Here is a 17,409-nt window from a genome sequence, read left to right on the forward strand (position 1 = left end):
ATGTGGTCCTTTCTGAAAAATGGAACTCCAAAAATTGTTGCGCTTTGAATGTTTTGTTTTTTCAGTCAAATGGATTAGATTACTTCTTGAAGCAATTTTAAATTCTAATGCAAGTCGCTGGAGTTTGTCTCGTGATGACGGTGCTGATGTCCCATGAATTTGATATGACTTTCTGCATAATGGTATAAGCTTTTCCAACGCACTGAAGGTGCCACCTGCCTTCGCGTTTTATCTGTGCAAAAATACACACTAACGCAATGAAACAGAAAAATAAAAGCGATGGAAGTCGTAGTCCCGTCTCAAAACGTTTATTTCGCCTGCTAAAAAGAAGTGCGTCACATCTTCTGGCGGGCCTCTGCGTGAGGCAGGATTACTCAGATGTGAAAGAACTCACTAACACTGATTCTTTTTATAAAGAAGATACTTCTGCGGCCCGCAGTACTTTTTAAAAGCGTCCACGCATTTTTGTGGCACGGAATCCTTGAAATCTCTCTTTATCCACAGTAGGCAATCTGCGAAAAGCAAAATACATTCAATCACTGACTGTTTAGTACTGCTTGTTTCCTCAAACCACTAATACAAAAGGAAGAAATAAAGGGATGTTATTCTTCCTCCCTTTCAGTGACTGGCTGGGCGCTGAAGGGGAGGAAGAACCGCGACTTCTGGTCGCCCAGCTGGTCGACATGCTCGGCCTGTAAATTATGGCCGAATAAAGGTCTTTTACTACTACTACATACTCTAAAAAAGATATATGGTTATACCTCCCTCTGAATTCTTCCCCAAGCCTTCGTGAGGCAAAGCTTATCGACGCCGGGGCACTCAATGTCCATTGTCCGAGAGCAACCAGAAACAGAGAGCGGGGCATGGTTGCCGTTCAGTGGTACGGTATGAAAGCATTTACTTGTAGGCAATACAAAATCACAAGTATGCTTTGCATGTTGTGTTATGTAGGGAAGAAAAACAAGATCTAAGCACACAATCACTTCTCTTTGAAACTACAAATTTTGACTGCTTTAATCGTGCTCCGTTGAAAACATATTTGAAAAGCACCTGCCTTGTGTACCTACACCGTTTTTGAAAAAAAAAATGTTGCTGCGCAACAGCTGAGAGACGAATTAACGACGTAATGAACAAACGACAAGAGTAGTTTGCACACAACTAATTATTTGGACTAACAGGAGAAATATATACCAAAAATACACCAACCGCGCAAACAAAATCTTCTAAGCAAAATCAAAGCATGTCAACGACAGTTACATTAATTTACACGCGTTACGCGTGTTTTTCTTCTTAATTTGTTTTATCAATTCTATGCTGGCGGAAAAGTTTCATGGATTGTGAAAACCACGGCTAGTAGCCTTGTCGTTATATTTCGTTTTTCCTTCCTGCAATATACAGCCACGTACGGAAGTTGGTCGAAGCGCAGAGCCCCAAAATGTTCCTTGGGTCGGAAACTCATACATCGGCCCGTGTCACCAACATAAACCATCAGAAGAAAGGGAACTCCCGCACACCAGCACACACGGAGGGCATATAGCATGATCTGCGATTAATATTACCTACTAAAGGGCAGCGCATGTCCTTTGTTTTTTTGGTTACTCATTATCTCTTCTGTAGCGCAGTAACGTTCTTTCAACACTGAGCCCGTACCAACTCTCCCAACTTGCTGCTTTACTCCTATAAATGATCTTTCCAGAGCAGCTGAAGTGTTCCTTTCGTCCACAGCATCAAACGTTTAGTAGCCAGCCAGAAATTAATACTTATTCTCTTCTTTTGAAATTTATTGAAATTCAGACAAAATAGAATTGTCTAGGTGAAGAGGTCCAAAGGTGACACATGAGATCACCTGACTAGGCCCTAAACACCCTGCATTCATACAGCCCAGTGTGGACATGAAAGGCATTTCAACAAAATTCCGTAAAGATATCCTAAGACAGCAAAAGAAACACAAACCCTAAAGAAAAAAAAAACATTTGATACTATAAGTCTTCAGTGGGAGTGTTTTCTTGCTGGTTCCCTGCAGGACGTCCCAATAAACACTATCCTATCGCATCAGCCGATCACTCCTCTTGTTAAATTGCAGAACTCTCTCGCGCTGTGCAGCGCACATCGTAGTGTTCAACTTTCACGTGAGGCGCGAAGAGATCATATCCGCTGAGCCTCGATCAGACCTCAACCTTAGTCTAATGACGTCGCCAGACGTGGTTACGACCCAGTAAAGCAAAACCAAGATCCAACCAGTCTAAGCCCATGCCTTCACACGTCTACTCGATTTAGCTACGTTAAGACCCTACGACTTTTTTTTTTGATGCCGGACCAGATGGCTCCCCTCGCTAGTGGGCCGCTGTCTCAGCGCATTTTCACGACATTGAATATGACGACGACGCGGCACCCAACGTTACTATTGGCTGCGCCATCGAACAAAGACTGTCCGTAGTCCTTGCGAAATCACATGGCTTCCGGCAAGCTTTTTTCGTGCAGCTCAGACTGGCTCAGACTGCGAGATCCTCTTAGAAGGTTTCTTCCCTGTATGCAGTGAGAACTGACTACCATAGCGACCCCGTGCGCCTCCGTAGGCACTGCCGGGTATTCCACGCTCCCGCTGATCCAACGGTAGCCGCATACCGGCGCTTCAACGGCGCGTCAAAAAGAGTGATTGGATATATTTCCATAGTTCCAAGCTCCTTTTCCCCGCGCCGCCAGGACTGAAAAGACGACTATTTTGTATTGACCAGGAATTTGATTGTGGCCCCATGGTCTTCGCCGTACGCCTGCTCGTATGTCTATTACGTTAATATACCGAAGGAACGACCCGTACACAGAGCTGAGTGATTTGTTGTGCTGCATGCCCTCTATCCAACTTCCATTGGAAAATGTTGCCGCGAAAGACAAGCGGAAGTTCTCTACGTATGGCCGCGTATATAATGCTGCCATGAAATCGCTACTCTATGGTCTGACCACTGCATTCTCCACCCACTGGCGAAGATAATATTGAACAGTGCCCGTGGCAAGCGTGGGCTGTGAACGCCGGCAGGCACTGGTCAGTTCTTCGTGATAGACTATGAATTTGCTCCGGGGTTATTTCATAATACCTTCGTTTAGATTAGAGGTTCCTTTCCGTCATTGGCTTTATAGCCTCTAGTACCTTCCTCCATGCAGAACCGCTAATTGGTACCGTCTCCCAGATGTGCTCCCCGCCTTTTCTGCTCCTTCTTTCTCTCTATACGGATGCTTTTCAAAGTTCCTGGTAGATTCGTAATGTTGGTACCTTTTCCGTTAACTAGAAGTTCTGTTTGGTCGGCGTTTTAGCCTGTATGTGTGTTTTAAGGTTGACTGGGCAAAGCCGTATCAAAGTAGTAAACATGACTCCTTTTCGTATAAGATCCGAATGTTAGCTTTACCAAGAATTTTGCATTAACGCGAAGCTACCGGCCGCATCAGCCAAAATCCACACATTTAAAATAACAAGCTTCGAATGTTGTGGCTGCGGAACTACTCTTCGGTTCCTATCATGTGACTTACGATCGCCGCCGGGAAGTGGGAATCGGCCTAGAAAGCAGCTTTTTCCGTCGTAATAATAACCTTGGACTGTAATAGTAATTGTGCAGTCTGAAAAGCAGAGAGAAATATTCACCGCTATGACATGGGAGTAAACGTTCGGGACCCTTAAGCAGGTTATGCTGGTGTTTTGTCGGCAAAGCGTCGTTGTATTCGTTGTGAATCTTCGTAAGTAGACTGCATGTGTTGAGCTGATTTTTTAGCTGACAAGAGTCCAGAGCCCTGTCAGTGGCATAGGGTGGATCCAGTGAAACATAGTGTAACGCGGCGGCCAGCCGAAGAATGAGGCGTGGTGAACGATGGCTATGAGATGATTTAATGGCCGCTGGCCTAGCGCTGGCGCTCCGTCCCGCGCCACTGCCAGCTTCGTCTTCGTCACACTACCCGGGGCCTCCGAGCGATCGTCCCGATCGATGACGAACAGACGGCGAAATGGCGATGGTCTTGAGTGAAGGATCGAACAATATGTAGAAGATGGTGCAGTGCTGGCCGCCACGATGAGAAATATGAGAGAATGAGTCCCGGTCCACGAAGCATCCGTGCCGTAGGGTGCCAGGAGCTGACGGCCGATGTCTCTGGATGCACCGAACGGCGGGGCATGGAAGCGGTGTCTTCATGTTTGGGTTTTGGGTCAGTGGGGTCTTGGGTCGATGGGGTCTTGGGTCGGTGGGGTCTTGGGTCCGTCGGGTCTTGGGTCGTCGTGTCGTGTGGTCCGGGCGGGGGACGGGGCTGGGGTGAGCGGCGAGGTCGGTTGAGGTCGGGCGGGCTGGGGCACGGCCGTGCGGCGCTGACCAGGTACTCACGGCCGACGTCCATGGCAGGCCCAGAACGCCGAAGCTCCGTGACCAGGATGGCGATGAAAGGACCCCAGCACCTCACACCAAATGTAACGCGGCGGCCAGCCGAAGAATGAGGCGTGGTGAACGATGGCTATGAGATGATTTAATGGCCGCTGGCCTAGCGCGGGCTCTCCGTCGTTGTTGTTGTTGCCTTGGTGGCATGGCACATACCCACGACAGGGGATTGGACAGGGTTCAGTGAGGAGAGCCCAAAGAAGGCAAATTGGTGCCAAGCTAATGGATTAACTTTTGGTGCCAACCTAATGATTAACTTTGGGTACGTATTGCGAGAAATTAAAGATGGAATTATGGATAAAAAGAAATTACGGGAAGAAATGAATGAAAAAAAAACAACCGGCGCTCCGTCTCGCGCCACTGCCAGCTTCGTCTTCGTCACAATAGTTAAGCTCATTAGGGCCGGTAAACTCATTTAACAACAATGCCTTCTGGATGGGTCGTGCGCAGGTGGTCTCATAACCGACAGCCATGCCTGACCAAAAACCAGACTATTACTATTCATAATGTACATATCACTGACGTGGGATAAGAGCTATTAAAAGAGGCTGTGTATGTAATCAACTCAATTTCCGATTTCCTTGAAGAACACTGACTTTGCTTTGTTCTCGTCCAACACGTGGAGTTCCAATTTCAAATAAAGATATCACTCGTTGTTATAACAATTCTAACCAAGAAGAACGTTATAAATCTGGCACTTGAACATCGAGCTGAGAAGAAAGTAAGAAAGTATGTATACAAACCAAATGAAACACTATAGAGAACCGGAATAAGAGGAGGGCAAGTATAAAAAAATGCCACCGCCCATGAAATTAATCGGGTGTCAGCTAGCTAGGATTTAGGAAAAAAAGTAGGTTAAACACTGAGGCGAATTAAGAGAACGTCACCATACGCACAAATTTCAACACAAGAGGATGGGAAGCGAAGGATATGAAATAAATAGGTTCAGGATATGTTCAGGCATCAAAAGTTAATTGATGAGGAGGAAGGAGCACATTAAGGGGAAAACTGTCAGCGGAAAAAAAGGGACAGTTTTAGAGACGGATGCAAATTTGCTTCTGTCCTTGTTTACAGATTCGGGTTCAAAATTTGACCATTTTTAAAAATATATCATAAAAATTCTTAATATCGGTAGAAGGTATCGGTTGCAGAACTGTGCTGGTCAATGAAAATCTCGATTTGTGCTGGTGGATTTAGCAAGGTCGAAAAACAACTAGGGGCAAGAAGAGTACGTGTCTCAATTTCACTACAATTATCCATGATAAGGGCTATCCGCAGCAAAAGCCAATATAAATCACAGGAGCATTGCTTTAACTAGGCAGTTATTCGCTGATATATCATTTATTCCCCGATAATCACTTCTTTGCTTTAATATGAAGGCTTATTTTATTCATGTCTCTCACACATGCTGCCACAGGAGCCCGACTTTTTCGAATATTCTTTAAATACTTTTATCAGTTAACCATCACTAGCGCAAACCTGAAAGGCCTAGTTGCTGTCCAAAAGCCTGTGCCTGTCACATAAACTTGCGAAGCTAATTACGAATGGACACAAAGTTCGAATACAAGAAAGAAATGCTGCCGCTTAGATAGCGCAACTCGTGCCCAACTACTTTTAAACAGCCTGAAGCTTTCACTCATTGGTGTATAATGGCGAAAAGAAGAGCATCACCGAGGTGAATTAAAACCCTAGGAATTCCATCCGTAAAATGAAAAATCATCCCTTAAAAATAAATTTGTGCGTCATAAGGGATTGCAAACATTTCAGTAGGTTTAGGAATCACAGCGATCTCTTGAAATAAACGCTCACCTTTGCAAGAGGCGAAACCAAACTTCCATGACTTTGTGGTAGTTAGGTTTACACAGTAAGCCACGTCATTCCTAAACGAAAAAATAAACACCAGTTTGTAGCGAAAGAAACTACTACCATACCTTTCCAACCAACTCGCCGCAAGACTCAACGGGCATGAGCTCTCCAAGAGGCGTGCCAAGGACACCTCTCACCACCTTACCTCTCAGACGCAAAGTTGCGCACTTTATTTATTAATTATTTATCATACACTGCGGACAAAATATGGTCCATGCAGGAGAGACAGTACAAAACACTGAAATACAAAACTTCGACCCTGACCGAAGAAAAAGCATACATGACAACGAAAAAAGTATTAAAAATGGACGACAAGGAACAATTACAACCTAATTGCAATTCTAATTACATTTATTAGAATTTCCGGTACCGGTGCAGCTCTCTGATAACTCCTTCCATTTGTACATCACGTTTTTTGTTTGTTTCTAGTGGCGTCCAAAGACTTTATGGTTGCACTAATGCTTTTAATAAGTCTTTTTTGCCAACTACTGTTGCGGGCTGGAACCTGCTGCCTGAACATCTCGTAATTGAGCGTAATGCTTTGAAGCTTGAGGCAATGTTGTTGAGCCATCTTCTAGAATGACCCGTTGTTTGCTTCATAGTATATTTGTATTCATTTCTTCTTTCAATATAGACCGTTTGTCCTGCAGCCATTTGAAATCGCCCTGACATGTCCTTTGCTTTGTTTTATGTTTATATAAATACTTTTTTTATATCGACGTTATGTTCTATAGTAATGTTGTACTCCCCTCCCCGCTTATGTAATACCTCTACAGGAGCCCTTAACGGTTAATAAGTGGAGATGGTGGTGAAGGAGGGGAATGTTTTAAAATATTCTTTTCCCTCCGTCATCTTTCCCGGTGCGCACAGCACAAGTCATATTTCGACGGTGTCTTCAATATCGCCTTTTCATTGGTTCCTTTTCAAAGAGATTTTTTTCATTGTGAGTTTTGCGCAAGTGCTACCAACTCAAAAGAAACAGTGGCTTCAGCTAGCGTAGTTCAGACACATTTTTAAGTTGCATGTAAATGATGCCCGATGGTGGCACACCAACTTTCGCTCGTATAATGGTTCATCGCCTGCACTAAATATAAGAAAGACAAGGCTCTCCTGCATCATGGGACTGCAGTTTAATTTGCAAAGTAGTGAGCAGGATTTCTTTGGGAGCAATTCATTAAGAAAGTGTTTATTTAAACTTCACAGGATACTTTGAAGTATTTAGTAAAACAGAACACCGTACCCTGCCTGAGGAAGGCGAAAATTACAGCAATGCTGATGTCTTCATTAAGATTGTGGCGACCTGCTTCAACACGCCTATTGTCATGTCTAAGGCATCCGTTAATTAAAAAAACATGTATTGTTCCAGAAGTTTGGTAATTATTAGTTTGAGCATCAATGCCACAAATATGCTTCGGTTGGAATTTTCTCTTTTACATCATGCTTGTTGCCTTAGTAGGCATCATATCCTAGTGTTCTCATTTGTTTTCTTATCAATGCATTATGCCTCTGCAATATGCTTTTTACGTTCATTTCATCGTAGTCGATTAAACAAGTGCCATTTCCATATCTCACAGAAGTAATAAGATTCATCAATCACCCTCCGGCATACCCAGGGTGGCCACCCTGGCCCTTATAGCGAAAAATGAAGATGGAAAATAGATCTTCCGGTGCGTAATACACTCGATTGCAGGTCAAGCACTTCTCTCTAGGATCATCAATGGAACTGTAGAGTGCAACATTGTTGTCCAGAACTCGAACAGCGTCCACCAGAAGGGCAGTATTCTCCTCCTAAAAAGAAAAGGATGAAAGTCAAGCGTTTTCTGGCGTCTTTTCCGACAACAATGTTTCACAGAAGCCTGGCAGTGCGTTCTACATAATGAGAGGGCTTCATAGAAATTTCGATTTCTTAATCGTACTCGCGGAAAAGGAAGCAAATGTGAAACTGCACCACAAATGCAAAGATATCCGTAAAATATTTAGGACTTTTTATTTTTTATTGTTATAAAAAGAAATTATTAATAAAAAATCCATACATTATTTATATTATAATAAATAAATTATTTATTTATTTTATTATTTCTTATTTATTTATTTATTTATTTATTTATTATCTATATATTACTTTTTACAGTTATTTCCCAAAAAACTTTGAACTTTTATCTCGAACAGAGCCAGTATTCTGAAATTAAAGTGCCCACACAAAAGACAAAATTGATCTCGCAGCCATGACTAAGATAAAATGAATATTGGTTCTCCCAATTTAACCATTTTGAAGTTGAGACACAAAAGAAAATATTTCTAGAATTTTTACAAGTAGTTGAGATAAAGCGTCCAAAAATTTACTATTTTTATATCGAAGAACAAAGCTTTTGTCACCGAAGCGTACTTCACAAAGAAGGTAAGTTTGACTAGCAGCTTTGATAGCAACAGTGTCAGGAAGTTCAGCTTACGAGCACTCAAAATATTGGAAACTCGATGCAATTTTTTTGCTGATCCTTGCATTTTCCTATTAGTTGGCGGTCTGCATCCTGCTTTTTTCGTTTTACAAGCGTGGTTTCAGTTGCAATTATTGTTGTTGTTTTAATGCGTGTTTTCTTTCGCTCGGTGAACTCCTCTTTCCTGCGCTTTTTTTTGCACTTATTTTTCCGCAATCCTAATAAAATTGCTGTCTTGGGCCACTGCTTACTTCCTGTAAGGGGGCTGGGAACCTTGGCAAGGGCTGAACATTTTTATTTCCACCCGCTCCATCAACGTACGGTGATCGCACCACACGCACTTGATGAGGCAGAACACTGAGGTTCTTTTTCTTAGTGTAGCTACTCTGCTGGACGGGCTTGACACGATCCTCCTTGTAACATCAGCTTTACCGGAGAGACAAAGATACGTGATTATCCGAAAGGCGCGGCCAGTGGCTGCGCTGCTCTGTTGTTGGCTAAAATGCGGCAATGCTGTCTGATCTTATTGATGAAACTCTGCGCCTCGGGATGTTCGCAACTGTAACCTTGAGTAGGCCGAATAAACTCATGAGCTCAAATTTCCTGCTAACTGAAACAAATATCTTGGGTCTTATTTGCTCACGCGCATGTTGCGCTGTTGAGAGTCTAACATTTAAGCGCTAGAAATATAAAGCATTCTATGTGACAAGGGTTCTCTTTTCAGTGTGAGTGTTTCCTGCATTACATGGAAGCCCATTCACTTCAACGACAAGGTTCGTGCCTACATCGGTTAACCTGTGTATTTAGCACCCGATTTTGACAAATATTCAGAAAAGGCGCCGCAATAAACACGAGAATAGTAGATCCTGGTGGCTTGCTAGAGCCATGCCACATGCACTGCAACTGCTCATTATGGCTCTTACTGGTTAATTTCATAACAGAAGGATTAGTGGAAATAAAATAAATAAATCTTATGTGTGCGGCTAATTTTTGCTCTCTCCAGCAAACTTTAAAACGCTTTTTGTTCCGGAGCCTCAACAAAAATAAAACAAATATGGAGAGTGGTGATTTAGCCTGGTTGGTTCATTAGGAATGGGCGAAGCAGGGCAAAGAACGCAGACGAGATTCAAGGGGGATAGGGGTGAGGTATCTATTACAACCGGCGTCGTTGCTTCGGCGGACGCGGCTGTTGCGGCGTCCATCTGTTCAGTCAATCTTTCCTCTCACATATTTCATCTCTACTGGAAACCCTATTGCAGACCTAGAGGAATGGGTTAAGGATGAGAAGCACACTTTGAAAACCTTTACAAAAGAGGTCTGCACGACAGAAGAATGCCCAGTGGTCGATCCGCACCTTCTACATTTATGGAAAGCAAGGCACTCATTGACAAAAAGACGGCGAAGACAACGGCTTAACCGCAAACTCAAGAAAAAAATAGAGGATATAAACAAAAAGGCAGAATCCTACGACATATCATTGGTCAGAGAGAATTGGAATTAGCTCTGCGATGGTATTCAGGGGAAGATAGGTGTATCAAAGACGTTGAAGCTCCTGCGTGTCCCAATCCACCCCAGAACGGGCAAGTCGGCCACTAAAGACAGGCTCACGAAGATCGTACACACCACCCCGGGTACGGACACAGAGTTGATGGAAAAACTCAAGACCAGGTATCTGGGCACAAACCAGGTCGTAGAACAGCCGGAGTATTCTGGGCAGCCCAATCCCAGGCTGAACATCTAACTCACAAAGGAAGAAATCAAAGCAGAAATCGCGGCCGCAAGAAAAAAATGCAGCTCCAGGTCCAGATCAAATAACAGCGAAGCTCATATTTAACCTCAGCCATGGCACCATCAACTCGCTGGTAGAATACTTCAAGGAGCAGCATTGGGCTACAGGAACCCCATCACTCTATGCCCGAGAGGAACTCCGCAAGGGACGGTGCTGTCACCCTTCTTGTTGAAATTAGCTATGAAAGATGTGCCGGGCCTTCTTTCCGAAATCACCGGCTTCAAACACACATTGTATGCCGGTGATATCACTGTCTGGTGCAACTCGGGGAGTGACGCCGAGATCGAGGAGCGGCTTCAAGCAGCAGCCGACACGGTGGACCGGTACGCGAGGGAGAGATGCCTCCAGTGTGCGCCGGAAAAGTCCCAGTTGCTCAACCTCAAGAATCCGAGGACACCCCTAGTGCAGAACACCATGGTATATATAGAGAATCACCCAGTACAGAAACCCACGGAGATCGAGATCCTAGGGCAGTATATCCAGCAGGGGCGACAGAAAACCACCACTATGAAGGAGCTTACAACATCGACCGAGCAAATCCCCCGGATGATGCATCGTATCCGAAATAACCACCATGGCATGAAGGAAGGGGGTACCATCCACTTAGTGCAAGCTTTCGTTATCTCTCGGATAATGTATGGGACGGCAATCCTTAACTTCTCCAGGTTTGAAATTGAAAAGTTGGAGACACTGATCAGGAAAGCCTACAGGATGGCACTGGGTCTACCGAACTCCACGCCAACGGCAAAGCTCATGGCTCTAGGAGTACATAGTACCCTATAAGAGATATGGGAAGCACAATGGCTCTCATAACTCAATAGGCTCGTACTCACAAAACCCGGCAGAAAACTGCTCGAGAAGATCCATGTTAGTTTGCCCTATACAATAGACCAAAGAGAAGTGGTACCACGCGATGTAAGGAGTGGCATCAACGTGTGTCCCATTCCGCGGAATATGCATCCTGCATATAACATCGAGAGGAGAAAACCAAGATGGGAAGCCAAAGATTTGACTGATGACTGTTGTGGTCTCAACGCCTTCAGGGTCGATGGTGAACTGCGCCCCGATAAAAACATCTAACTCCACTCACGCAGAGAAGGCAGCTATTGCATTAGCTGTAGCATCTAACCCCAACGCCGTTGTGCTCACTGATTCCCAGAACGCCTGTCGGAACTTCAATAACGGATTAATTCACAGGTGAGGGTTGTCATTGCTGACTAAGCATCCACCCAGCCAATACTCAGTCATCTGGTGTCCCGGTCACCTGGAACTACAAGGAGGAAACGTAGCCACTCACAGGCATGCCTGAGCTCTTCTATACCGGGCGTCTCCCCCTGATCACCATGAAGGGGGCCGCGACCTAATAGGATTAGCAGTGTAGGCTGGCAGTCCTCGCGCCATACAGAACAACCAGGAAGGAGTACCCAACACCCCATAAATCTCTCAACAAGTTAGCAGACTACAAACCCTTTGGAGACTACCCTCAGGAGACTACAAACCAGCACATACCCAATGCCAGCTAAGTCCCACCAATGGTACCCTACACTATACTGTCCGCAGTGCGCACACTATGGAGAGGTAGCTAACCTCTACCACATGGTGTGGGCATGCCAATTTAATCCGTTAGTGGGCTCAATTCCAAACCCCTCAGAGGAGCAGTGGGAGGCTATTCTGCTCAGCGATGATCCTGATTGTCAGCACTGGCTGGTGGGGAGGGCCAGCGCAGCAGCAAAAACCAGTGGACAACCCGACTAGGCGGCCCATCCACATGCACTACGAATATTCAGCAAATAAAGATGTTTTCAATCAACAATCAGTCAATTCATCTCTCTTCTGTCTGCACAGAGCAGCGATTGTGGCTCAGCTCATACCAGTGGGCAGGCCTGCCTACATTAATTTTCATCCTTCCTTCAGTCGCAACAACAACATGCAAAGCATCTGAGCTGAAAATTCATTTTTGACGAAATGGAGTGGCGCAGTAACTCTCTCACATATCTCGGTGCTCACCCGAATGGAGCCGTAAGGGAAATAGTAGAGGAGGAAGTGAAAGAAGTTTTCCGCCTTTTCTGCCGTCAGTGTTCTTTTTTCTGCTTTGACTATTGCCAACGACTACGTGATACAGGCTTCTGTGCAAGTGCAGACTGTGAATAACTTCGTGGGCACGACACTTCCTCACAAGCCTATTTTGATGTCGAGGTTTCGGATTTTGTATTGGCTCCACAACAATCGTGTTTGAGATTGTCTTGCGGCGTTTGTCCTTCGACGTGGAGAATAAAGGGCATCGAATGGAATGGATTTATCCTCACCAGTCCTGGATAGCGAACAGTGCAACCTAAAGGCCTCTTTTAATGTTGGCCGACCCCAGCGGGCCATGATTGCGATGTTGCAGCGAGTGCGAGCGCGCCTGTTCCAGCAGGCGCGCTTAGACAGGATGACGCTGCCGGAAGAAGAGTTCCTGCGACGGTGGAGCACCCGCTTCATCAACGCAAGCGGGGGCCGTGTGACGGTGCAGTCCTGCCATACTAAATGTTGCGCCCCCTGTTTTTCGCGATGTTTGTGCTTGGAATTGGTGCAGGTTTTTCCTCCCGCATGCTTCCCCCGCGCATATGGAGCCTCCTGAACTTTTGTGTTTTGGACACTTGTTTTGGTTATGAGTGTGTGTATGTGTATGCATCGGGCGACATCGGGCGTCGCAATGTATTTTTTCCGTTGTGTAGAGGTACGGCTGTCCCTTTTATGTCAAGGGTCCAAATAAATTCCTCTTCAGTCGTTATAATGCCCTAAGTTAATAAAAAAATGACAAGAACAAATAAACAGTCACCGAACAAACTCAGCTCCTAAAAAACAACGCCCTCTGCGTTTAACTGTTTTTATTCTTTCCGAACCAACCTACAGCTGGAAATCGAACATACAATGTACGAAAATTTCTACTTACACCTACCTAGTTTTGTTTCTGCACTACGCAAGAAATAAATTCGAGCTTTGGAGTGAGAAAAAATATCAGGCTCCAGATAGTTGTGGCAGAAATCTGAAAAATCGCATGAAACTTGACAGTGGCCTAGAAGGTCCTAATGCGTTATGCTGGAGATTTTAATTCTAGATTTGTTTTTTTTTCTAATGGTTCTGTTTTAACATCGCGATTTGTTGTTTTCCATTTATGTACCTTAACAGGAAATGTATTCTTTTCAGCCGTTCTGACTGACTTTTGTAATGGCCCCCTGGAACAATATCTTCTGGGGATAACAGCATGTATAAATATATATTTATAACTGTAGCATCGTATTCACGCCAGGTCGCTTCCGCTGTTATATCTTTTCACTAGTATCTGCAGCTGTCTGTGAGAAATAGTCCTTACGTAAGGCCACCGAAATAACTTAGTTGTGTGTGCGTTCCTGCAGCATTAAAACCAATACATCTACAAGCAATGAAGGTGTTCTATTAGCTCTTACTCGATACATTCAGAGCGCCCTGGTATATAAAAAATAATAGTGGTTTAGCATTGCTAAGCAAGAAATATTGTTCAAAAGCAGGTTTGTGTAGGGGGACCCACACTCATCTGTGCTTGATGCGAAGGTGCAGGCGCGCTATCTCTCTCGGAAAAAACTAAGTCAGCCCGGGCTTGTGACAATCGTTTTAAAATCTCAGCCGTGTTAATCGTCTCCTCTAAATCAACTGTTTTTTTCATCGTCATTTGATGTCTACCAAAAGAACGCTGGCGGGCTATTGCTCAAGTGCCGTGTTTCTGCAACAACGTTGTCAAGGCCGCGTGTTGTGCGCCAGCGCCGCGTTTCTGCCAGCACATGCAGCCCACATATTTCTGTCACTGCCGCTAGCTCAAAGCCCAAATGAGGTGTCCACTGACCGAAGGAGTTATGCGCGCTTCCTTTCCTTTCGTGACCTGCTAAGAAGCTCCACGTCTACTTGATGATTTTGCGAGATATGAGGGTAATACTTTGATTTCATTTATTTTGGTTGGACGTCCCAAAATGACTCAGGCTATCAGGGACGCCGTAGTGAAGGGCTCCGGAAATTTCGACCACTTGGGGTTCTTTAATGTGCACTGACATAGCACAGTACCCGGGCCTCTAGAATTTCGCCTCCACCGAAATTCCGCCACCGCGGCCAGGATCGAACCCGCGTCTTTCGGGTCAGCACCAGAGCGCCGTAGCCACTGAGCCACCGCGGCGGGGCGGACAATATTTAATTCTACAGGTATCCGAGAGGCTTCAGACAAATATCTTTCCCAGGATCATGAGTAAAGTAGTGCTTTCGCACAAGTAACGCTGGCCTGCACGCCAACGTCAAAAACGCAATCTCTTTAGGAACACACACTAGTCTATAGACTTTCACTTTTCGTCTCTCACGGCCGTCTGCGGGTAGGCGGATCAAAGGCGACAACACAGGTTGTGGAAATCACACGCTTGAGGAAAATGAAGAGCACTAAAAAATGCAGGGAATTCTCAATACTTGTGCGACAGGTATGTATTTCGCTAACAATGGCCGCTGATTGCTGCTGAGTATTAACCTCGACACTAAATATTAATCCTTGCACTAACTGTCTTATTGTTTTTTTGCGCTGAATTCTATTTAACACTAACTGACTGTTTCCTTCCGACGTGGCCCAGTTTGTGTTTTATACCTGGCATGTCTGCCTACACTCTACTTCGTGCACAATTCGCTCAGGGGAAAACAAATCCTAGTGGACCTCTGAAACCCATGCTGCCTCCTTTTCTCCCTCCAAGCATTTATAATTAGCATTTATTATTATACATTCAGCACCTAAAAATATGAATCAATTACTGCGGGACCTTTCAGCCCGCACTTCCTTGTTGTCGTACTGGATTTTCTCTGCGTTCGCTGGAAAGGGGAAAGTAATGACTGGATCGCAAAGCCATCTGTTACAGTCATGGCAACGTGCTACTTCCTTCTGAACAGGTTTCTCCAAGTTGCAACTTGTATTGCTGCTACTGCGGAGCCGACAGGTAATTCTGGCCTCCCCCGCTAGAGAGCAGTGTACCAAGCTTATGTTAATTATAAGTGATAGTGTAAAACTTACACCTGAAACTATTCACCTCGTTCGGCAGTGATTTACTATTATTCACTGGCAGACAAGCTAGCCTGATCGGTTTCACTCGAAATTTCTGAATTTGCTAAGGAATGAACACCGATATGTTAACTGTGCTGCAGGTGTGGTATACCAGTTCCCGCTGCGGTGCGGCAGAGCATACGATACGCTGCGACAGCACTACCGGTCCTTGAAACCCGATAATGGCGCCAATCTGCAGAGACACTGCAGGGAATTCGATGGCTGCTACTCCGAGTTGATCAAAGCTACTATCATCGGAAGGGTCAGGTCAGGCTTCAAAGGGAGATTTTAGAAGCGGCACATATGCGCAAACTTGGGCTCGGCATGTGTGTTAGTAAGCCTTTCTTTTAGATAAAGAGACCCGGTTTCTGCTAAACCTGTGACGGGTATTTCATTGCTCTTTTCTGTGTTTGTTTCGATTTATGTCTTTAGGTATCACGCGTGTTCCGCGTGTTATTATCATAGCTCTTGCAATGTAACAGTGTTGTAAACTTCAGTTGCTAGTTACCGCTGGTCCTGTCTTCTCGTTCTTAAGTCTCGTCCAAGTTCGCGGTTATTCCTCCTCTTCAACTTCAAATGACGTCAAAGCAACGAAGAACAACCGATGGTTGAAGCAAAGAAAACGCTGCTCCCACAAATAGCAGCAATAGTTTTTTAGCTGCTTCTTTGCGCTGTTGCCGTGCGCTGTACTCCCGTCGCAAATACGGGTCAGATATGAATAGGCGAATAGTCCTGTTATTTCCAGGCAGAATTGGTGGGACCTCATGGAACAGTGGACAAACAGGTTGAAATAAAGCAGAAGAAGACCACACAATAGATGTATGAAGATGTGGACACAGCAAGCACTTGAAACTTTGACCGCCCATGCTTGGGGCGAAGGTGCTTTATATATTGAGCAATGACTCGGCGCCGGAAGAAAGGGAGGAAGGAAGGGTTGGTGGAACTGCTGAGGGAAAAAAGCGGAGAGGCACTGAAAATGCCGTAGGCTAAATATGCTCACAAGGTGTGCTATGGGATAAGGGCCGCAGCTATGGCCACTCGTTTACCGGTACCTCGTAAGAGCCTGCTACCAGGCTGTGCAGATGCTGATTAAAACTTTAGCCGCGCCATTTTTATTGATGTTCATTCGATCCACGGTTGCACACCCAAAGAAGGCTAATGGAAGGATAGTTACACCATGAGCAAGCGTCTAGTCATGATCTGTTACCATTCGATGTTTCGCCTGGTTTTCTTCGTAGATTTTGGAGTTCGTCGCAGTTTAAGCTGGCGTGCAGCCGTGACCCACGGAATAACTGACTGCACGCCTGAACCAGTAGTGTACCATGAATTTGAATAGTAGCAGCGAAAATTAACAGCTTTCACAAATTCTTCAAATCTCTTGACCATAAGTTCGTACTGTTTGAAGAGTCTATACTCACCGATATCTCGTCTCCGATGGCAGTCGAGGCAACAAAGGCGAGGACCAGTGCTGAGGTAAAGTGGGGAGCCATTCCGTGAAACCAGATACTGTGGCTGCTCTTCGCTCTGCATTGACCGTCGTTTACATATATACATACATACTGCCGAACAGTCTGGACACGCAACAACTCAATATCTTTTGCCTCTTTATATGGCATGGTGCGGGAATTGACCCCAGGGCCTAATCCAACAAAATAAAACCTCAGAGCTATTCGATTTTGAATAGCCAAATTTTCTTTCATCGTCGTTAACTCAAGCCGCGCATGATACGTCATGTCATTGTACAGAGCAAACGCCTGCACATCCGTAGAAGGCTTTGCACTAGATAGAAAGCAGCTGCGTAATGGTAATTTATTAGTGACA

General features: G+C 45.0%; 1 protein-coding gene across 1 annotated transcript; it reads right to left on the reverse strand.

The window, feature by feature from the left end:
• Positions 1–393: 393 nt before the first annotated feature.
• On the reverse strand, positions 394–17,106 carry LOC149346486 (uncharacterized). The gene is made up of 5 exons (XM_089585402.1): positions 17,007–17,106; positions 7,888–8,066; positions 6,222–6,292; positions 3,523–3,609; positions 394–512 (listed from the first exon to the last, which is right to left on the reverse strand). The coding sequence occupies exons 1-5, from the start codon at positions 17,076–17,078 to the stop codon at positions 394–396; spliced, it is 528 nt and encodes a 175-aa protein (XP_089441528.1). The 5' UTR covers positions 17,079–17,106.
• Positions 17,107–17,409: the final 303 nt, after the last annotated feature.

The sequence above is a fragment of the Amblyomma mixtum genome, chromosome 4 (assembly GCF_055824585.1).
Source record: "Amblyomma mixtum isolate Tamu chromosome 4, ASM5582458v1, whole genome shotgun sequence".
NCBI classification, from domain to species: domain Eukaryota; kingdom Metazoa; phylum Arthropoda; class Arachnida; order Ixodida; family Ixodidae; genus Amblyomma; species Amblyomma mixtum.